Raw genomic sequence first — 22,629 nt, 5'->3', positions numbered from 1 at the left:
TATACACACACACAAATATATACATAGCCTTTACAAAAACAAATATACATATATACACACACGCACACTTTATACACATGTGTGTATATATAAATATATAAAACCCATAAATGAGATTCCGCCAACTCCCAGTGGAGGAAGACGCTCTTTGAGGCTACGTTTTTTAACAAGGCCAGGGTGACCGCAGCCCGGAGGGACACGCGCTCCAGCCGACGGGTAGGAAACCGATGATACTTAAAAGCATCCATGCTCGCGTGAAACACAGATACTATATGGATTCTGTAGATTTATTGCTACGTGAAAGGGGCCACAGACGCAGGAGAGAGATGTGGCTGCTGCATTATACGTGCCCGGTCCCACCGGGGACAAGCCCTGGGGGAACGTGTCCCCCACCCCACCCTGAGAGGCCCCTCTGTTTGTTTTGAAGGAGCTCCCCGTAGGAAGTCTACCCACCTCTTTCAAAACACACGCTCATCAGCGGGGTAGGCTTAGGAGTCCTTAGCCAAGGACGGCTGGCAGCAGGTCCCGCCTGCCATAAATGCGGGATTGGGCACCATCCTTGCCCTTCAACCCCACGAGTCACTGGCGTCATCTGCGGAGCGAGCAGGAGCAATCGTGACCCCGCCGTTACCGCTTCCCTGCGGCCGACCTGCTGACTGCCGAGCGAGCCGCCCGTGACGCCGTTCCCTCTCGCCGTTTCTTTATGATGGGAACACGTACCCAACGAGATATTTACCTTCCCAACTCAAAGCTGTACTGCCACAAAGCGCAGCCCTGCACCACAACACACGCGGCGGCCGCGGCGCTGCGAGAAACTGCCAGAAAGGAGGAGGTTTCCCTGTTGCTGGTCAGCAGACCTAGTGACACTTCGCAGTCCCTGGCCATCTCTCTTTTTTTCCAGGCACGGATCAAGCCTGTTACCCTTGGATCCACTCAAAACCCACATGGATGCACTGCCCGGCCGATGACCTGACCCCCCCCCCAGGAGAAAATCTGACCCCAGCATCTTGGGCACGGCCATCCCCCAAAGGGACCGTGCGCTCGCATGGCACGGACCCGGCTCTCGCAAAGCCTGTCCCTCCTCGGGGTGCCTGGACGCCTCCCTGCGTGCTTCCACGCGGGCAGAGCTTGGCCGATTTCGGACACGCGGAAGAGGCGTCGAGATGCGGCGCCACACTTGCGCCATGGCTTAGGAGGCTCCGGCCCTGCGAGGAGCTAGCCTCGCTGACAAAACACATTACGGATTTGACAGATGAGCTGTCCCTGTCCGGGTACGGCATCCTTCCAAACACCCGCTGCAGGACGCCGCTTTGCGAGCGGGCTGAGACAAGATTGGAGTCTACTGTCTGTGTACCCAAATGAACATGCCGTGTACCCAAATGAACATGCCGTGTACCCAAATGAACATGCCGTGTACCCTCCAGAAGTACCTTCTGCTCCATTTAGCAGGCCTGCTGCCCTTCAGAATCGCATCGGCCTCGGGGCTATCCTTCCCATGCGGCGCTACCTTCCTCCGAAGGTAGCTGCGACTGACATTTTAGGAGACTAATTTACTTTGGGAACTACAAGAAGGCCAATCTGCCCAGAAAACAACTCTCTGCTGAAAGACAAGGCGTTTCCATGCCTCCATTTCAAGCATACAGCTTTTACCTTGGGCTACACACACATTAACTAAAACCCCTGCCCTCCCGTCGAGCATCCCCGGGACCAGCGTCGGGGCCTTCTTGCCACGCAAGGGGACTTCGCGCCCCAGGTTTTGACTCCGTCCCTTTTGCTTGGCGTTCGAGCAGATAACCTGGGATGTGCTCGTGCGGGGAGCCCGGCGGCAGCCTGCACCATTGCGGCGCTGGGGAGCGAGAGCACCGCATGGGGGCCGAGACCTCCCTCTCCCCTCATCGGGGCGGTGCCGCTCCGAAATCCCCCCAGCCTGGCTCTCGCCCGTGCCGCTTGCTGGGCAGGCGCCAGACACAGACCGGGAGGGACGGGGCTGCAGCTCCTCGAGCACGATACGTGGAGCGCTGTGACCTTGCTGGGCTCGCACTGCCAGCTGCTCCATATTTTGCCCTAGTTTACATGAGATTTCTACCCAGCTGGCCTGTCGCTCACCTGACCGCAAGCAGCTACAGATGGGACAAAGCGACGAGCGGCCAGGAGCGATGCGGTCGCCCTTGCTGCTGAGACCCCGCGGCAGGGCAGAGGGGTGCGGCGACCTGCTCGGGGTCCCGGGGGAGCTGAGCCGCAGGGCTGGTACGTGCATCTCTGCATTACCCTCTCTGCCAGCTGCAGCATAATCCAGATTACTCTTTTTCGCTAATCTGGTTGTTTAAACCTGAGACCCAGACCCTCCCACTCACTGTCCCCACCCCGAGTCCAGCTGACGAGCCCCAGCCTGAAGGAGGGGGTCACCACCAAAGAACCTTTACAGCCGCAGCACAGGGCACAGCTTCCCCTGCCAGGCTTCAGCCCTTCTTATACGCAGACAGTGGCAGGGGGAAAGCCGAGCCTGAGCGAGTCCGGCTAAGCCCAAAGCATCGTCACGCCGGAGATGACTGCCAGCCAGCGGTGCCGGGTACCGACAGACACGGGTTTTGTCCCATCCCGTCCGTCACCCCGGTTAGCCGGCGCCTCCGTCCCTGCCCGCGCTCACCGCCCGGTTGGCCTGTCTCCTTTCCCTCCTCGGCTGTCCTGGGGGACTGCTCACCCTTGCAGCAATAACGAGGGGCTTTGTGGGAGCGCTGCAAGCAGCGATATCCAAGAGCTGTAGCAAATGATTACTGCTCCAAATTTGAAACCAGGGGTTCCTGGCTTGAGAGCGCAGAGAGGAGAAAGGAAAGGATTAGCGACCTGGGGGGGCTTGGCTTCTGCCCCGTTGAGAGACGCGGCTCCTCTAGCAGAAAGGTTGCCAACTGTTCACCTCAAAGCCAGAAGACCCGCTGATCCACGCCTCAGGGACTGCTAAGAGTGGCGCCTCGCAGAACTTCCCGAAGGATGGGCGCTGTGGCACGCGGACACCGCTCGGCCGTGCCGAGCTTCCCGTCCGCGCCGGACAGGATCGCTCCTCGAGCTTCCGCTCTCTCGGCGGACGCCGGATGCTGAAAACGCGCGCGTGGCGGCCCCGAGGAGGTGGGAGGGCTCGGAGGTCCCGTCCCCCGAGACCTGCGGAGACCTCTGGTTCAAAGGCAGGTCCTGCCGAGACCAGCTGATTTTCTCTTTGAAAGCTCCCTGCGTCCTACAACCCCGCAGCAAGGGTCTGCTTTCCCAGGGGAGGCACGCTCTCTCGCTTCCCGGATGAGTGAAGGCGAACTGCCAGCCCCGCTCAGAGACCTGCCCACTCGACACACACCTCCATTGCTCGCTCCAGCACAGAGCTCTCCGCCGCGTCGGGGCTGAGATCGGACTCCGATGGCGGGGTGGGCCATCGCACTCCTTGACTCGACTCCGACAACGCGCAGCGCTTCCTTTAAACGACTCTCTCCGCTCTCTCGGTGAGGCTCTGTGGGGCTGGGCTGTTCCAGCCCCCGCAATCCCCCAAACCCTCCGGGACACGTAGGGCCGCACCGGGGAAAGGCAAGGGGGAGAGATGAAGGAAAACCGGGGGGCCGGGGGCTCGCTTTCGGAGCTCACGGTGTTTGCTGCTGATGAAACCCAGATGTACCTTAAAATAAACTCCGCTCTGCTCCCCCTCCCCTTTACGGCAGGAGACGGGTTCTTTTTTCAAGACGCAAAAAATACCTCGGCAAAGGAAACGTGCGTTTCCCTCCGCAAAGAAAGAGCTATTCATCTGTTAGCGTTTACCGGCGCTAGGTTCACCCGAGAGGTCCTCGCTAGCGTTACCTCTCCCCCCGCAGCGACCCGGCAGGGTCAAGTCCCGCGGGGGAGCGGGGACCCTTCTCTGCTCCGCGCGCGAGCGGACGGTCGCGTCGCTCAAAGCGCAAAACGTAGGCTGGTAGGCAGCCGGCTATCCCCCTGCACGTCGATTTCCTCCGTTTAGAAACTGCCACAAAGCCAGTTCCTTATTTCTTACTATTTCTTAGAATCATAGAATCGTTTAGGTTGGAAAAGACCTTTAAGATCATCCAGTCCAACCATTAACCTACACTACCAAGTCCACCACTAAACCAATTATTCTGTTCTTCTTCTATTCCTTATTTTTGGTGGGATTCGGCGTGGCGGAGCGGGTTGTGTCATGGGAAACAGGACGGACGCTCAGACGCAGTGGCGTTTTCGGCGAACGCCGGCGCAGCCTCTTTGGGTCCCTCTCACCCGCCCACCACGTCTGCACCGGACAGCGACCGGCTACACGGCTTCCTGGCGATAAAACTGCCTTATTGACTCTGCCCTTACCCGCAGCGCTCTCCGCTCCTCGGGAGGGTCGTTATGCTGGGTCGAGACCACTAAAAGCTTTATTAGGAGGGCTTATAATTGTAGCGACTCGATAACTGAAATACGCTAACTAGGTTTCTAGGTGAAAGCACCTTGGGGAAAGCTCCGAACAACGTTGCTGCTGCTAAAGCAAGCAAAATAAGGGGGACCGAGAGTGCCTCGGGGATGTCCGCACAGCTTGTAAGCTCTCCTTCCTTCACTGCCAGGTCACAGCCATTTTCTTTGAAGATTTCCTGACGACATTAAAAATGCCAAAACAGCGCACGGTAGGTGAAGCAGAGAAGATGCAACCCGTTAGTCTACTCTCGGCAACTCTGAGAGGAAAGAGGCTAAAAAAGCAGGTAAGGCCTTTTCTTAGCAGCAAGGCTATGCCCAGAAAAATACCTTTGGCTTACAAAGACAAGGTGGGACCAAGCAACAAGCACAGCTCAACTCTCCTGTCATCTCCTATGATCACCCCCACTTCCCGTCCCCCTCGGCAGGGGGGACCTGCGGACGGGCGGCGTGCAACCCCTTGGCCCGTCGCGGCGGAACGGATGGCAGACCCATGGTCGCCTGGCTAGATGCGGGAGCAGAAGGAGACCGCGCCGACGGAAGGGGAGGAAATCGAGAGAGGAAGGATCGCCCGGCATTTGAAAGCAAGACTCTCTTTTTGCTCATGCCATCCTAGACTCCTGAGTCACAATCTCCATCGGACGCGTCACGTAACACATATCCGCCCAGGCACGGGCCACGACATCCCCGGCGCTCGGCGTGGGCGGAGCTGGGTGCGGGCGAACGGCCTCGGACGCGCAGACCGTATATCCACACAACGCACAGCGCTGAGATGAGCCAACGCCTGCCACTGGCTGCAGAGCCTGAGACGGAGCCACGCAGAAGGGACCGTCCAGCCGGCAGGACAGCTGGACGCTGACCGCCGGGAACCCCGGCAGAGCTGGCCCTGGTCCTTCCTTGCCACCCGGGCAGAAACCCACTGCTCTCTTTCTGCCTCAGATCTCCGCTCCCCGTTCCCACCCCTGCTCCGTAACACCCTGGACGCAGGGCTGCCCAGCACCAAAAAAGCCTGCGCATTACAAAGATTTCCTTCAGTACGGCCACGCGAGCCCCAGGCAGGGCCGGCGCAAGTTGCTCTCTGGAAGGGGCGCACGGGAGGTGCCTCTCGCGGCCTGCGGCAGGACTGGGGAAGTTCCTGCAGCTGGGAGTCCGGCGCTTGGGCCCGTGCCCATAAATCAGGGTCGCGGCCGCCGGCGGCGGTCCCGCGCTGTCCCTGCTTAACCGTGCGTCGCCTCCGCCGCGCCGATGAGTTACGTGGCCACGCGGGCGCATTACCTACGCTGAATGTTCTACCGGGGAGCATGCAGCTAGCTAACTTGACCCTGGGTGGAAAGGGCTGGCACAGCTCAAACCTGCCTGCCGGGCCCAACGGGTGGGAGAGGCGGCGGGAGGGACCCCGGGGGCCTCCGCCTTCCCGCTCCCACCAGCAGCTCGGGTGAGATAGCACTCGCCTTCCCAGCTCTGTCCAGGCAGGAAGGTAGCAGAGACTGGGGTGGAGAGCTCTGAGGGCTATCGGAAGCGTACCAGGGGGAAGTCTATCACCAGAACATAGGAAATCATTTGCACCTTTCCCTCCCTCCTCTCGACATCCATCCACACCTTCATCTTCCCATCCAGAGGCAGACGCAACTCCTCATCACACCCAACCCACCCTCTCGGCAGCGAGGACCCGAGCCTACGCTGCTGCCCGCCGCGCCGGCGGGCCCCTCATTAGCCTCTTCTCCTCTCACCCCGACGAGGAGCCCGACCTCGCGGCGGGTCTGACCGACCGCCGGGAACAGTGCTTACCCAAAGAGCCCCCCAGGCACTGTGACAGCACTTGACAAAAACTAGATGTGAAGCGTCGCTGTTGACCCGCAGATAATCTCCCCGATACGTATAGACTGCACGGACCTCATAAACCTTCCGTTACAGGAAATCAAAGTTTTTACCGGCTGCTCTTCTTCCCCATGAAACGTAAGGCACAGCAAGGAGCCTCAAACCATCACTCAAAACCACAGTGCTGCACGAGGCCGGTAAACATCTAAAACGGACGGGGGTTTCCCTGGGATAGCTCCGTATCGGTAACTGCCCAAACGACCAGAAACACTGATTAGAAACTGCCTCGGAGAAAGGGAAGGGACCAGGCGCACGTGCCACGAGCGGGACCTCTGGGAACAGACGCGAGCGGCAGAGAGCTTCCGCGAGGCTGGGAGAGGTCCGGAACCGCAAGCCAAGCAGATCCCACGCTGCGGACCGCCCTCCTCGCCATCAACGGTGGGATTAAAGCATCCGGAACAGCTACGGCACCAGGACAACCACCTCTCCTGCCTATCCCTGCTCACCTAGCTCAAAACGTTCGAACAAGACGCTACGCCAGGAGAGCGGCGTGAACACCACCGAGCCCGCTGCAACTGCGAATCCCTCCCGTTGCGCAGGTGGGGAAAGGCGATGCTCGTAGAGAGCGCGCGCACGCCTTTTCCCTCCCGACAGACCCTGCGGGTCCCGACGGGGACAGGCCTCGTGCTCCTAGTGGGGTCACGCTCGGCGGCACCGCCGTGGGTCCGGGGCACCCTGTCACGCTGGAGTCCCTGTGCATGGGGCATGCGGTTACTCCATGCGTACATGATAGCCGCTGGCCTGGGATATGTGGGCACCTGCATGTGTAGTAGCCCCAGATTTGGCATTCCACTTCAAACACCCCAAGGCTAGCAGACAAACGGCAAGAGCACTAGATCATCGGTAGGAGCTGCAGGTTGCTAGCTGCAGCAGCAGAGGGGTGTCAGGCTGTGTTTGGGAACACGATTTCCAGCCCGGTCCTTCCCAGCACCCTGCACCCAGCCCGCGATCGCCCTGTGCGCCCCTCGTTCTGCCCGCCCCCGCCTGACGCTCCGGGGCTCCCCACGGGGCCTCTCACGTTCATTACCCCCTACGCAGCCACAGGTGACATCAGCGACAACCCGGGCCAGGAACGCTATTAAACCTCAGCCTGGACGCTCGCACGGGCAACCGTGCCGCTTCCCAGCCCCCCCGGGGTGCTTTGGCCCCACGTCCCGGGTGGGGGGCACGCTCCAGGGGCGCGGGCGGGGGGAAAGGAGCGGCTGTAGGCTTTGGGGGGGGGGCGGGGGGAAAACCTCATTTGTCCCCTACATTGAAGAAGCTGCGACTCCTTTATTTCACTTTATTTGACTTTATTTCGTTCCGTTCCATTCCATTTCTTCCCGCTTCGTTCCCTTTTCACTTCGTTTCACGTTGCGCTGCTTCGCTTCGCTTTATTTCAATGAATGGAACTTTGGTTGCTTTAATTTCGCTGGGGTCGCGAGCACCCTCCGGTGCGGGGAGAGCACCCCCGCCGCGCCGAGCCCCGGGGGAGGGGGAGCCCGGGGAGGGGGCCCGGAGGGGGAGCCGGGGGGGGGGAGGGGAGCCGGGGGGGGGGAGCCCGGAGGGGGGGGAGCCCGGGGGGGGGAACCCGGGGGGGGGGGGGGGAGCCTGGGGAGGGGAGCCCGGGGGGGGGGGAGCCTGGGGAGGGGAGCCTGGGGAGGGGGGCCCGGGGGGGGAGGAGCCCGGGGGGGGGGGGGGGAGTCCGGGGGGGGAGGAGCCCGGGGGGGGGGGGGGAGTCCGGGGGGGGGAGAGCCCGGGGGGGGGGGGGGAGCCCGGGGGAGCGGCGGGGGCGGCGCGGCGGGCCCGTTGCACATTCTCTCCGGGCGGCGGCGCGGCTCACCGCTCCGCTCCCCTCCGCTCCCGTCGGCTCGGCGCGGCCCCGCACGCCTCGGCCCGAGCGCGGCGGCACGAAGATGGCGACGCCGAGCAGCGGCGGGGCGCGCCGGGCCGCCCCGCTCCCCCGCCGCCTCCTGCCCCTCCTGCTGCTGCTGGCGGCCGGCGGCCATTCCGCGCTGCTGCTGCGCGCCCCGCCGCCCGCCGCCGAGCCCCCGCCGAGCCGCCGCGCCGCGCCGCAGCCCATCCAGGTGTACGGACAGGTGAGCCCGGCCGGGGGGGGGGGGGCCCGCGGCGCACCCCCCCTCCGCCCCCCCAAAGCACCGGGGGCGGCGCGCCGCATCGCCCTGCACCCCCCTCCGCGGGCAGCGGCGGCGGCGCTGCCGCCAGCTCCGCGTGTCCCCGCCGCCCCGCGAGTGGGCTGGGGGGAGCCGGCCCCGCCGCCCGGGCTCGGCGGCAGCGCTCCGCGGCCCCCCGCGAATCTGCTGCGGGGGAAGGGGCGGGGGGGGGGCTGCACGCTTGCTGCACGGAAAAATAACTTGCCCGCTGCGGGGCTGGGAGCGGGTCCCGCGTGGGGCCGGCGTCCCCCGGGCGCAGCGGCCGGCCGGGAGGCGGGGTGCTGGGGAAGCAGCGCCGGGCTGCAGCGCGCAGCTCCGCCGCCTGCAACTTGCCCCGCTCGCGAAGCGGCGGGCAGCGAGGCGCTGCGGCTCTGCCCGCCGCTGCTCCCCCACCTCTCCGTGTCGCCCTCAAGCTAGCGGGCACCGTCGGGTTTGCGTTACCGGGCTTGCGGGGTCATTTCCAGCAAGAGGAGCAGCGGTGGCTGCCGGGCACACGGCTCGGGACCTGCGCCGGTTCGCCAGCTGGGATAAGCGAGTCCCTCCGGCTGGGAGCGGGCGGCAGCCCTTCACCTGGAGATGGCTCTTGGAACACCTCTGCGCTGGGAAGCTAGGCAGAGGGGGGTGACCCCGGCAGAAGGCATTGCTATGCGTGAGGCGCCGTGCCCTTCTCCGTAAGAAAGGCTCCTCTCTGCATTGCCGACCCATCTTCTACTGCTCCTTGAAAAAGAGGGGGAGAGGAGTTGCTCGTCGCAGAAAAGCGTAGAAGCTGCTATTTCTGAAAGCGTCCCTGCCCGGGCTCCATTCGCTGGCAAGTTTTGGACCATAAAGGCTCCCCCTCGCCCCCCCTTTTCCAGACAACCGTTGCTTTAGGGGTGATGAGGAATTACACCCGGGTGCCTGCTATGAAAAGATTCAGCCTGAAAGAGCCTGCTTTATTTTCAGCCTTAAAGATTCTATTTTTTAACTATCCACACGCTAGACTGCACTAAGTTGCCCCCCCGACCCTCCTCGCCTGCGCCGCCTGCATCCCATCACGTGCCCAAAAGGCTGCCGGGAGGGCGAGGGGGGACTGGCCCGGGAGGGACGAGGCACCCTCTAGGCGAGGCTTCGAGCCTCCAGCGACATCTGCGTTTGCCTCCTCAGCTAGTGCTTTCCCTTCCGGCTGCCCTGTAATTTCCCCTTTTTGCGACTCGTAGCGTGAGAAAGAGCCGGCCGCGAGGCAGGACTCGCGCTCTAGGGCCACCGGAGGGGCACGCGCGGGGCTGGTGCCGCTCCTAAAGCCCTGCTCCCGCTCCCCCATTTAGAGGATGGGAAAAGCTGTTCCAGCTCCCCTTGAAAAATCTGCCACGCCTCCTCTACCTCCTCAACATTTAGCTGTTTTTAGCATAACACAGCTACCCTGTTTTAGAAAAAACACGACGCTTGTATCTCATCTACAGAAAGACATTTGTAGCATTTTCCCTTCCATCTCCCCGTGGCTTTCACCTAACGCAGCTGCCCGGCTCAGGTAGAGAGCTGCTTTGGCGGGAGCAGCCTCCAACGCCTGGACGTGCGGCGGCGGATCTAAGAGCATGCGGTAACCCCGGTGCTATCCAGAAAAAAGACTAACAGGAAGCAGCAGCAGTTCGACAAAGTTTGCCGCTGTCTGCTCTTTCCTCGTTACCTTAAGCTTTCAGAGAGGATTTGCCTGGAGAACGGAGTCGCTCTCGCCGGGGCACGGCGCACGGTTTCAGGCTAGCGTACGCAACCCAGCCCTTCCGCCGCTTCGGGGCGGGACGCGCCAATTTTAAAGGCCAGGCGCAGGGAAGAGTTTATTGGCACTAAACAACAGTTCCGAGTTCTCCCGAGCGCTACAGCACTTTTAATCAGGGTCTGCTTTAATAAAAGGGACGAGAGGGAGCCCACGCGTCCTAGCCTCTGTTACAGATCTGAATTAGTAACAGAATTACGAACACCTAGGAAGCCAGAAAGGCGCATAACACGGTGTTCGGGGGTCTCGTGCTTTGTCACGAGCGCCGAACGATCCCTGCGTCCCCCCTCCCCCAGGTCTCTGGCGCTCCTCTAATACCAGCAGAAAATAGCGCAGTCAAAAAAGCGCTCCTCTCTCAGGGACATCGTCATAAGGTGCAGCGCTTGGACCGAGCATCCTAGCGCCGTGCGGCTGCAGTGCCTTATCTGGGACACATCCCGCTCCTGCGCGTTTGGCAGGGCGCTCGGCCATCTGCTACGTGCTGGCTCGCGCCCCGACACTCCCTGCCCTTCCCCGGCTCTCGACCGCGGTCCCGACACGGCCTCGTGGGACGGCTCAGAGCCCAGGCCCAGCTTGGAGGCGAAGGAAAGCGCGGTGCGGGAGGTCGGTGCCGCCTGTCGCCGCGGGTGATGTGGCCGGGGGACCGGAGCGAGAGGGAGGGACGCGTCACCCCGGCCAGAAGCGAGGAGGGGAAGAAAGTCCAAAGCCTTTGCGGCTCCTCGGGAGCCAAACGCAGCTTACTCGGCGCCGTCAGTACCAGGCTCAGAGCCCTCTCGCCCCAGACACCAAAGACACAAGCACAAAACATTACTTGGATTCCTCGTCCGGATCCTCACCACCGATCGCATCCTTGCCAGGCCAGCTTACGCAGCTTGCACGTGTGGCTACGGCAAAACTTTTCGGGAACCTCAGCAAACGACAGGACCGGTAGCCTAAACCCCTGTGCCCTCGTGGCTTTCCCTCAGCTTGTCTGACTCCAAAGCACCAGCAACCAAGAGACCAAATGCACGACTCCAGAGACCGTCAGCTTCAAGCCAGAGGGTTTTGTTGCCTTGCACGGCTCTCACGTCTGCGGGACTCTCGGGGAGCATTACGACGGGCACCGTTACGCAGCAAGCACCGACACGCGACAGGTCTTTTCCAGGTCACCACTGATGGCGGGGAAGCATTCCCAGGGCAAGACAACTGCTGCCTACGCCCTCCGCGGGCCGGCAGCGCTCCCCGAACCCCTTCCGGCAACCGCGGCACCGCGCCCTGCCCTCCTTCCTGGCGCGAGCCCCTGGCTACCGAGGCGGCGGCTCATCTGCAGCCCGCCCTCCTGTCCCTCAGCAGCCTCCGTGCTCTCGCCCGCGCACCCCTGCTCAGGCCTGCATGCACACACTCCGCTCCAGGATTTTACATTTCTAGAGTACATCCCCACCGTCCCACGTAAATCCCCTCCCCTCCTGGGGGAAAGCCAGCCACGAGCCACGTCGCCCGCGAGGACTTCGCTTAGTGCAACAAACAGAGAAAAGAGAAGCCGCTGCTTCGGCTGCCTACCTGCATGCTGGGTCGAAGCGTCTTCCGTGACGGCGAGGCTGGCTGTCTCGCGAGCGTCGTAGCCGCGGCAGACGGCGAGGAGAAGCGCCGGGGCAGGAGGCCAGCCTCTGTCTGCTGGTCCTGAGGAGCAGGAGAAAGCATCACGGTTACAGACAGCATTTACGCTGCTGGGCTGCTAATACAGACGTGCAGGTCTAACCTTTATCTGCGGACATCCCTTTCCCTTCTTTGGAAAGGGCTTATCCAAAACCGCCCCCAAAAGCACACAGCTCGCAAGAAACCTTTGCCCTCAACCGCACTGGGACAAGAGACATCTTATCTAACTGCCGGTGGCTCCCGCGGCGGCCAGCTCGCCCTCCGCGCTGCCGCCGTGAGGCCTCGAGCCTCTCCCCGCGCTCCTAACCTGCACACGGCTGTCGCCTCCGTGCCTCCCCGTCCCCTGAGCCATCCTTACCGCCTGCCCTAACACCACCTCTTCCCTCTCCCTCCCAGGAGAACCTACTTCATTGCTCTCAGGCTGCCTGTTGCTAACCAGTCCTGCCTTTGAGAAAAAAGACCAGGTTTTCATCATTTCCAGGTCATTTTCTATGAAATGACCTTGTATTGGCCCACGTGCTTGACCTCGACACCCCCTGCCCCTCCACACTGATGAAGACACAAGGTGACCTCCTCGGCTGCTAGCGCTTAGAGTACCACAGCCTGCATTAGATTGAACTCAACACCGCACCCTGATGCCGCTTCATGATCTTTATCTTTAAGAGAGAAGTCTTTCAAGGCAGCCGAGAAGAATTCATCCCCCATTAACATAACACAACCTCGATGACTTTGCACAGGAGACATTAACATCTCTATCTCTGACGCTGCACGCTTGCAGAGCACCAAGAAAGCAAAGCATGCCCCGGGAGACCGGCCCCTCGCTAGAGCGTCGGGCACGGACGGGCGCTCGGCCGGTAGCCACGCTGCGGCTCGTGGGCAGAGCTGCGCTTAGGCTTCGGGAGTCCCTTCCCACAGCCCTCGCGCCGTGCGCTGCCTAGGCCGGGGTCGTACTGGCGAGCTATGCCAAAATACTGTTAGCACGTGGTCAGAACAGCACCTGAGCAGAGAGAGCTGAAGCTTCTCTTCCTCTGAGGCCACTAGCACGTCCAGGTAGAGAGCCCACCCTTCCCTCGCAGCCTGCAGGCTGGCAAAGAGCCCGCCTCTGCTCAGAGAACACAGAAAGCGCTTCGCAGGGTAAACGCCATCCGGCTATGCGAACGGAGACATCAATCACGCTGTGCCGGAACTGAACCGTACTTAATTTTGACCTAGTTTGCCAGCCCGGCAGAGACCTTCCCAGATTAGACTTGAACCTTCCGGAGGGGCCCTGGGCGGTGATGGCACATCCCGGCACCGGGCTGGCCACGGGCTCCTGGGCTCCTGGACCCCCCGTCCTTTTCTCCCTTCCTCACGCTAGCAGATACCCTTCCCCATCGCTGCATCTGCCCGCGGCACGGGCACCCCTGCCCCTTTCCCGGCCACCCCGGGAAGGTTCCCCGCTCCCGGCGCTCGCTTTTGCGCCCGAGCTTGCCAGGAGAGAGGAGTCTCTGGAAGCCACGCGGTTCCCGCTCCTGGCACCGTGGCGGCCGGGAGAGGCATTTGTGTTTTTATTCATTGTTTCCCCTTCGGCAGGTTCCTCACAGATCCTGCTGTTGGACTAAGCGAGCGTTGCGGCGTCCCAGGGGCATCGCTTCAGCTTTCTATAGCTGTAATGACTAGCTCGTGGCGCGCTTCACCGGCAGCGCTTTAGACCTTTTCTGCAGCCTTCCCGCGTGCCTTGGTGACGGGGGAGTGACTTTCATCGGCGTTTACCCAAATTTGCCGGGGCAGCCTCAGTTCCCCGTCACAACCTCCCGCTCCATCTATTTAGAAAGAGAGCCCATCTCCGGGACCTTCTCGCCGAGGTGCCCGCTCCTTCCTGGGGTAGATGGCTCCCGCCTTGACCGCGATCTTCCCCCTCCCTTACCCTTTTCCTTTCTAGAAACAACAGCTAACGGAGAGCTCCGTTGGCGGTGGCAGAGAGAAAACAGCCCTGCAAGCCAACGATTTCAGTATTAACAAGATTAACATGGGTCTGGCACTCTCCGAAATGAGTCACCCGTGTTTCGTATCAATGATTTCAGACCCTGGCATTTGCAGTCCAAGCCACAAGCAGCGCTACGGCAGGCACAGACTGTATTTTAAAATATCACGGCAAGGCTAGAAACAGATGCTCGGGAGCAGAGCAGAAGGTACAGTAATGAAGCTTTAGTGGGAGCGCACAGGGAACGCGGCGTGCCGGGAATGCGGCAGCCGCCCGTGATGCTCGGGCTGTTCCGCGATGCCGGGCTATTGCGTAAGCCTCGCCGGGGGGGAGGCGGAAGAAATGGGGACGCAAAGGCCCGGCGCTTGTCCGCTGCGGCTTCCAGCGGGCCGGAACGAGGAGGAGCCCGGTGAGAGCACCTTGCCTTTAAAGTCCTGTGCTAACCGAGCTGCGGCTTCGCTCCTGACCCCTTTCAGCAATAGCTTGCTTTAGCCCCATCCTCATTCCCGCGGCTACCGGGTACAAAACGTTTAGCCAATTCCTCTTCCGCAAGCATCTCCTGCCAGCCTTCGGGCCGAGATCTGACCCGCCGGTGAAACTTGGACGGTTTTGGCAGCTGCTCACGGCCGCAGAGTCCCACTGCTCTCCGATACCCTCACTTATCGAGCCGTAGTGATAACCTATTAGCTTTGTCTGGAGTTTCCTAGGAACTGCATTTGTTTGCAGGCGCTCCGATTTCAGTTACGTAACCAGGACGGGAAAACACATAAATGATCCCTAGGAGTCTTCTTTTTCCGCAGAGCCCCAACTTTACAGTGTTGAGCCTCAGCCCCCGAGCCGTCGCACCACCTCCTTAGTAGCAAGCGCCTGAGTCGAGCTGCAGTCCGAGTGCTATCGCTAGAGCAGTAACTCTCGACAGAGCAAAGCCATCGACGTGCGCAGCCAGCTCCCGATCCCACGTGGCACTGAGAACAGCCCCTAACGCCGTCCTGACGCTTGCCGCTGGGCGCTATTACTAGTCAGCAAGCGCGCGGTATTTCTGCTTGCGGTTCGTCACAACCAACGGAGTGATTTCTGCACGGGGAAGTTACGCTTCCCACGCAGAGCGACTCAGCCTCGCCGGTGGCTCAAAGGCTGGGATTTAGAGTCCTGCAGTGACGGAAGGGCCCGAGGTACCGCCGTCTAGCCTGCCAGCAGCCATGCGAATAGCCACAGCGACGTGCCCGCACTAGTCGCTCATCTCCTAGCCGGCCCACACCATTTTGGAGCCCAGGGCTTTCGCTAACGCCACAGCCTGTCACGTGCGAGGGCTGAGCCTCTGCCGAGCTTGGCGACCAAAATCCTGCCCCAACCTCTCAATTCTGGGCATAAGCGACCGAGAGGGACGCGACGGGAAGGGGAGCTGGCACTTAGGTGTCGCAGGCGCCGAGGAATGCAGGATCGGGGCGCTTCCCCGGGTGCTCGAGCAGCTCGCTGCCGCACGCTACGCGCCCGGGTCCGCTCGCCTACCGACGGTCATCGCCTCGGGAGGCTGGGCAAGGCGCTGCTGCCGTCTCAGCACAGCGCCGTGCATCCAGATGACGCGTCCCCTCCCAGCCCGGGAGCGCTCAGGCTCCATCTACGCCCCTCGAGCCGCGCGGGAGCTCGTACCTGCTCTGGGGCGTGCTCCCACGGGACGGCAGCTCCGGGGGCTGTCTTCTCACCCCGTTTCCGCAGGGGATTCATCTCTTGGAAGGTACTGTTAAGAAAAGATAAATATATAGCGTGAGCAAAGCTAGCAGCATTCACTACATCAACTAGAGCTACAAGCAGCCTCCGCTACGTCTTGGCTCTTGGACTTCATTTGGCACCTTATGTATTAGGAGGACAAATTAGAATTTCATGCATATTTCATATACGCTTAATCACTTGGCAAACACCAAAACGCTTCCCCATTAAGTGGAATTTATGCTAAATGCCATTTGCCGTGAGGCACCAGCCGTCGCCCGTTCATAGCTTAAGCCGGTTCCTGAGGAAGGTTTCTCCCATCACGGGAGGTGGGGGACTCTGCGACAGCGGGCTTCTGCCAAATGAGCCTCGTGGCAGCGAGCGGGGCACGGTTACTCGTGTCGGGGCGAACAACAGCCTCGTTGCACAGCTATTTCACAAAAAACGTTCTGGTCAAAGGGACATCAGGTGCTTTTCACCCAGGGCACAATGCAGTGCTGCTGCCTGGATGGTGAAGACTCGAGGTCCCGTTTGCTGTTCCCCTGAGCTGTTTGGGTCCCCACAAAGCTCCAAGGGGCCACAGCAGGGCGGCTCAGCTGTGGTCTCCTGTGCTGGGAACCGGCAGACATAAATGCATGAGGCTCCTAAACCTGAGACGCTGCTGCACGAGCTCTTCCCGGGGGACTTACAGCGTAAGGCATCCTTCTAGTGGCTTCTCTTTCTTTACGCCCCTTAGTAAAACATGCTCTAGCAGTCTCAAGCTGCTCCTAAACTTTCTGCTGAGCACAGCCCCTAGGCTGCTCTTCCTCCCTCCTACCAGGGAGCCAAACCTTGCTCATGCCCAGTTTAGCCTTTATATAGGGGCTCTGCACTAATTAGGCTGCCCGAGGTCACGTGGCTCCTAATGAGGAGCAAGGCTCAGGTGGCTCCTCTGAGCCCAAACATGGTACCCCCGCTCTTTGGGTTTCACTACACTTCCCAGGTCTCCCTGCTCCGAGGAGGGGTCTCTCAGGGGCTTGCTGTCTCTTTTGGCTCACAGGAGAAAAAGCTGTAGAAGTTTATTGCCGAGGTTAAAGCAGGCGCAGGTAGGAGTCTCCTGCGCTTTTTCTGATTTGGAAACCGTCCTAGTGTTGGATTTCTTGCAGAAAAAAAAAAAAAAAATGCAAAGTCCTACTGAAATTGCCACGGAGGTGGTGACAAGCCCCTCTTGGCTGAGGGGAGCTGGGAGGGTGCGTGCAGGGCAGGTTGGGCACGTCTAGACTTCGGCTTTCCTCGGGGAGCGGGCACATCTCCCTTTTGGGAGGCTTTCCCGGGAAGGGAGGCTGGGCAGGGTTGCTCGCTTCCGTCTCGAACGCACAACTCCGGGCTCCCCCTCGCTATCCCCCTCCCCTCCAGATAAAAACAAAACTCTACGCAGGCTATTCAACCTAGTGCCTTGCCTGAAGCCAGCGACCTCAGCCCGGGCACAGCTGGGAACCCAAAAAAGCTGCACCCAAAATAACTACTATAGATGTAGGAGATTTAGAGAGGGTCATTCTGCTTTTAAAGGAGGGGAGGGGGATTGGGGCTGGGAGCGCAGAGCCGCTCTGCATTTCAGACCCGAGGCTGTATGTCGGCTGTCTGGGTGGGCATCGGCAATTCCTCCTCCTCCTCCTCCTCTGCCCTGTTTCCCTGCAACCTCAAACAGCGTCACTTCTTTTTTTCCAGCGGGTGCACAAGGCTACCGCCGGCTTGCTTTGTAGCCGATGCTGCTGCCTGACCTAAATCTCTGCCGCTTTTCTCTCCGGGTGCTACGGCGTGCTTTGCCCGGTGCGGGGGCCTCTGGCCGGGCAGGCGGGGCTGGAGCTGGGGGCTGCTCGCTGCCTCTCTGCCAGCTTTTGATTTTTCTTCTTTTTTTCCCCTTCTTGTGTGAGCCTATTGCATAAGAGGGATTTGAGAACTTCTGCCTCGCTCCCCACCCCTTCCAGAATAAAGACCTTGTTTTTCCAAGCGTTTTACTTGCCAGTCACTGGCGGAGGTTAAACCGGCCCCTTACCCTGGGCAGCGCTCCTCGCTGATCCCGGGGTCAGCAGGAGCCGCAGGGTGTCAGGCCTAAGAAGGGCTTACCGGGTATCTTTACAGCTACCCAAGGTCACGAGCTTAGGGGTTATCAGTCGTTGGCTGAGCTGCGGCGATGGCGGCGCGCGGGGGCTCAGGCACGGACGTCCGCTGCCGCAGCGATCGGGGTGCCCGTCCGTGGCCGAGCTACGGCCGCTGCCGAGCTGCTTCCCGGCAAGGCTGGCCGTTCCCGCTCGCTGGCAGCGGTCGCTACGGGCACCGGCTTTTCCCAGAGGCTCCTGCACCTTCAGCTCCCGCTGCAGCGATGCTGTGATAGCTTCCCCATAGAAACCGCCCTTCCCGACGGGCGCTGTTACAGTGGTGCCAGATACGGCACACGCACGGGGAATAACGGGATCGTGTATGACCGCGTTTGTTTTGGAAACTAGCACGTCCTTTTGGGAACAGAAGTCGTCTCTGTAGAAAGGTGACTCCGCTTCCCTGGGGCCCTTTGCCTAATCAGCCTGGATTTGAAATCACTTCTCGATCCTTGGTTTTAGTTTTCATTCTCATCGTCCCCCAAATCCTATTTCTCTGAGGAGGAATAAAGGGAAAAATATCCCCCTTAGGCACACGCGTTTTGCCAACGCGTTCACGAGAGATGCTGCTTCATGCGAGGCCGTGCTCGAACGTCATCCTGCCCCCGGGGAAGCCTTCTCTTTAACTGTTCGGCGGCTTGCAGCGAGCGCTTGAACAGCTCGCTGCACTGGCCTCGGTATAAGCGACGGCAGCTCTGGCTCGGTGGCACCGTCTGCGTCACCCCTGTCACGTTGGCAGAGGTTTCCAACCCCCGTCACAACGAGCCGCCGCTGGTTTGCTTGGCCGCGCTTTAAATGGGGACGGGGGGCTTTCAGTGAGACCGCAGGGAGAGGCGGGAGCGGGAGGAAGGCACAGCAGCCTCGGTGAGCGGCGGTGGAAAGGTGGAGCCCTTAGCGCGCACCCGACGGCCGCGGGCCGTCCCGTTGCATTTTTGCACCCCGGGCTGGAGCTGAGCTCAGCCCGACGTGCCCACGAGCACGCCTCCCGGCCCCTCCGAGGTCTGAAGAGCCGGACACGCAGTGCCCCTCTGCTTTCTTCCTTCTGGACTATTTAACTTCTGCCCGTGGTTTGAATGAGTTTCCCCAAACTCTGTGCCTTCCCGAGGAGGAGCGGTACGAGCGGGTGTTGGCAGCTGCTCTCCGACCGTCCCTGCGGGCGAGGCTTTGGCTCACGGTGCCCTCTTCTTCCTTGGCGTTGCAGGTCAGCCTCAACGATTCCCACAATCAGATGGTCGTTCACTGGGCGGGAGAGAAGAGCGACGTGATCGTGGCCTTGGCCAGAGACAGCCTGTCTTTGCTCGGTCCCAAAAACAGCGACGTAAGTACTGCGACCGGGCATCGTCACGGGGCGCCTTCTCAGCTTCTGTGCCGGCTGCTGAGCACAGCCTGCTTTGCTCTTGTGTGCTAGAAAGATGAAAGAAAGGCCCACGAGTCTCAGTTCAGAGGCAGAAAAAACCCATTTAATATCCTCTGTGTTGCCCCACAGGTTCAAGCCCTGAAAGGCTGGCTCAGGCAATCTCTAAGGCTTTCACCCCTGTAGTTTTCTGAATTTTGACCAGGCCTGTCAGAGGGGAAACAAGAGCTTTGTGCTCCTCACGCTGGGGTTTTTCCTTTGCAGGTTTACGTGTCTTATGACTACGGGAAGAGTTTTAAGAAGATTTCGGAGAGATTCACCTTCAGCGGGGGGAACAGCAGCGAGGTGGCCATCGCCCAGTTCTACCACAGCCCAGCCGACAACAAGAGGGTGAGGATGCGGCAGCCGGCGCGGCTCATACACGGGGCTCGTACGCAGGGCAGCGCCTCTTTATCGCCGCCGATAGCGCGAATGTGGCACGGCCCTCGGGCCAGGGGAACCGGGTGTGCGGACGCCCCAACCCACATCTGTGGGTCACGGCGAAAACCCGCCTTTGCACAGAGCAAGCGCTCCCGTGGGCCTTTCTGCCGTGGCAGTGGGGAGGGATGGGCTCCTCCTGCAGATGGGGACCTGAAGGCCATTTTTGCACGGTCCTCTCGCTTCCCGGGAGAGCCCCTCGGGCCATCCCGGGGGTCCCTGAGCAGAGGCGAGCCGTGCCAGGCACGCTGCCGCACCTCCTGCACGGCTCTGCAATGATGGTGGGAGAGGGGGTGGCTGGGGCAGGCAAATTCCTTGCCTCCAGAGTTTGCCCTCCCAAAGGCTCCCCCAGGACGTGTGCCTTTCTTACTGCCAGCCTGAGCTCTGCTCTGGCCTCCCGGAGGATGACCACCTGCTTTCCTCCTTCCTTGTCCGTCCCTCTCTTCCCAGTATATCTTCGTGGACGCCTTCGTCCCATACCTCTGGATCACCACCGACTTCTGCAACAATATCCAGGGCTTCTCGATTCCCTTCAGAGCAGCAGACCTCGTCCTGCACAGCAGGAACCCCAACCTCCTCCTGGGCTTCGACAGGTCTCATCCTAAAAAACAGGTGAACGCTGCCGCTTAGACAGGAGGGCCAGCATGCTGCCTCCACTCTGCTGTGGTGTTCCCGTTAGGTGCCCCACGGTCCTTACGGCGTGCCGAGAGCCACCCTGCCTCGTGCCAGCACCGCATGGGTTCACGCTTTGACCGTGCAGGGTGCCTGATCTTGGATTACTGTACGCAGAGCTGTCCCAAATTGGCCAGGACACCCCCTTTACAGATCAGCCTGGTTTCTGACCGCTGGAGCAGTGAGGATATAGTACCTGCAGGATGGCCGCCTCAAACGCTTCCTTTCCCTTTTCCTTTGTTTATGCTGGTCCTTCACCCGCGCCGCTCCTGACCGTATTGTCTCCCAGACTATCACGGTCGTAACTCGCCGCGGAGCGCTGGCAGCTGGGGCAGGACTGACCTCTGCAGTATTTCACGTGGGCACGTGGTTTGGTTTTGGGTCTTGCGTAACAAATTGCTTCTTGAAAGCAAACACTTTGCCCCCCCCCCGGAACTTCTGTTTGTAAATAATTACAGCACCTTCAGATAGACACAGGCAGCATAAGCAAAACCTGGAGATGAAACAGCCGTCCCCCAACATGTGAACGGGGACGGTCGAGCGGGGCACGTGCACGTACCGTGGTGTTTCGAGGCCGGTCGTAGCAGGGTGCGTGCTGGGCGCCGCTGATGCCTTCGGGGGGGTACAGAGCTGACCGGGAGCGGTACCTTCCCTGGGCGGGCTGCCGGACTGACCGTCGAGGCTGGAGTCTGGTTGGCCGTAGCCATGTACCTGCAAAAAAGAGGCACAAATTGCAGCTTGGGTGCCACCATAGCGCTCGGGAAAAAAACCAGGCAGGTTCCAGGGACACGTGCCCTTCAAGGGACCGGGTCCGCAGAGGAGCCGATGTGCCTGCGGGCTGGCGTGTTTATTGCTGCTGCTTTTGCTGGTGCCATGAAAGATACGATCTCTCCTCTTGACCTTTGCCTTACTGATACCCACAGATCTGCAACGACAGTGTGTCACTGTGCTTAGGGTTGTAATGGCCTCCGAGGGGGGAGATGGCTGCCCAGATATTTACCCTTGCTAACACACTCCATGAGTACATTATAACAAGTTATTCTTATTTTTGAGTTAGTGTAAAACCAGGTGGATCGACAGACAGTGGGAAATCCTCCTAGTAGGAGACTAAAGCACAATTTTTTCCTGTTCGGGTTATTCTCCTGCAGCTAGAAAGATTGCTGTTGCTTTGGGTAGCTGCCGGGTAAAGAGAAGCCATCGAAGTAGTTCACGGTTTTGCAACGGACGCATGTCCGTGCTGCCTTTGCTGCCTGAGGTTGGGTCTCTTAAAGGATTGGGTCTGTATGGATGCTCAGTCACGCTGGCATCTCACCTTTGTCGTTACAGCTCTGGAAATCGGATGATTTCGGCCAGACCTGGATAATGATTCAGGAACACGTGAAGTCTTTTTCTTGGTACGTGTCACACCTGTGAGTTACACCCAGCTCCTGTCTTTTCTCACTGCTCACTTCCTGCCTCGTTTGCTGCCCTGTGAAAAGCGAGGACCCGGGTACCAAAGCACGCTCTGGCCCTGGCCCCCGCTCCCCTCGCCCGGCAGAGACCCTGCACTGCGGGGACGTGGCACCGCGGTGTGATGGGAGAAGCCCACCGACACAGGCACCCGGGGGTGCTCCGCATTCCCCCCCGTTCTTGCACGCCCACCCCATCTCTTGAGAGGGCTCCCGCTCCTTGGTACCCGCTGCTTTCTGTGTTGCTCTGTGAGCGCAGAAATACCACCACCCACCACCTTTTTCGTTCTTTCCAGGGGAGTTGAGCCCTACGATAAGCCAAACACGGTGTACATCGAGCGGCACGAGCCTTCGGGGGCTTCGACTGTCATTCGCAGCACGGATTTCTTTCAAAGCCGAGAAAATAAAGAAATAATCCTGGAAGACGTTGAAGACTTCCAGCTCAGGGACAAATACATGTTTGCAACAAAGTCTGTGGTAAGTGCGACGCGAGCGATTCACCGCCGAGGGCGACGGTCGACACTCTGGTGCGGTACCACCGTGGCCACAGCAGGCAGGGCTTTCAGCTGGGACCCGCGTCTGAAGCGCAGCGAGAGCGTCTGCTAGGGACGCCGCCGCTCGCCGCCGTACCCCGCGGCCTTCGGACCTCACGTTTAGCTTGTCGCGGAGGCGTCGCTCGCGCTGCCCACGGCTGCCTTCCCCGCTTGACCTAGCGCTGCCGTGGACAAAGCAACACCTACCGACGGCACTCTCCCGGCGGGGCTTGGAGCGGCGGCGTTTCCGTACGCCTGCCTTCAGCGGGCTGGGCAGAAATAGGTCAGACCGCAAAGTGCTGGGTCCCAGGGAAAACCACAGGATGCCTGGGCAGGCAGGCGAGGCGGGGGTGCCAGGGGAAGCGGGGATGTGGCTCGGCAGCTCAGTGGGTAGGAGGCCACTTGTCAGAGAGGATTACCATCAAACACGTGGACCTGGTCCAAGTAGCCTGACGTGCTCCAGCTTGGTAAGAGAGCTGGATTTTCA

The 22,629-nt window shown here is 60.5% G+C and overlaps 1 protein-coding gene across 1 annotated transcript in view; it reads left to right on the top strand.

The window, feature by feature from the left end:
- The first annotated feature begins 18,862 nt into the window (after positions 1-18,862).
- SORL1 (sortilin related receptor 1) overlaps positions 18,863-22,629 on the top strand; it is a 38,653-nt gene continuing 34,886 nt past the window's right edge. Inside the window, exons 1-5 of the mRNA XM_075723220.1 lie at positions 18,863-18,976; positions 19,277-19,402; positions 19,940-20,101; positions 21,488-21,555; positions 21,906-22,086. Coding sequence (XP_075579335.1) covers positions 18,887-18,976; positions 19,277-19,402; positions 19,940-20,101; positions 21,488-21,555; positions 21,906-22,086 — 627 coding nt within the window. The 5' untranslated portion in view covers positions 18,863-18,886. The remainder of the gene's footprint in view (positions 18,977-19,276; positions 19,403-19,939; positions 20,102-21,487; positions 21,556-21,905; positions 22,087-22,629) is intronic.

Source organism: Pelecanus crispus, chromosome 19 (assembly GCF_030463565.1).
Source record: "Pelecanus crispus isolate bPelCri1 chromosome 19, bPelCri1.pri, whole genome shotgun sequence".
Classification (NCBI taxonomy): Eukaryota; Metazoa; Chordata; class Aves; order Pelecaniformes; family Pelecanidae; genus Pelecanus; species Pelecanus crispus.
This window is presented reverse-complemented; position numbering and strand designations above follow the sequence as displayed.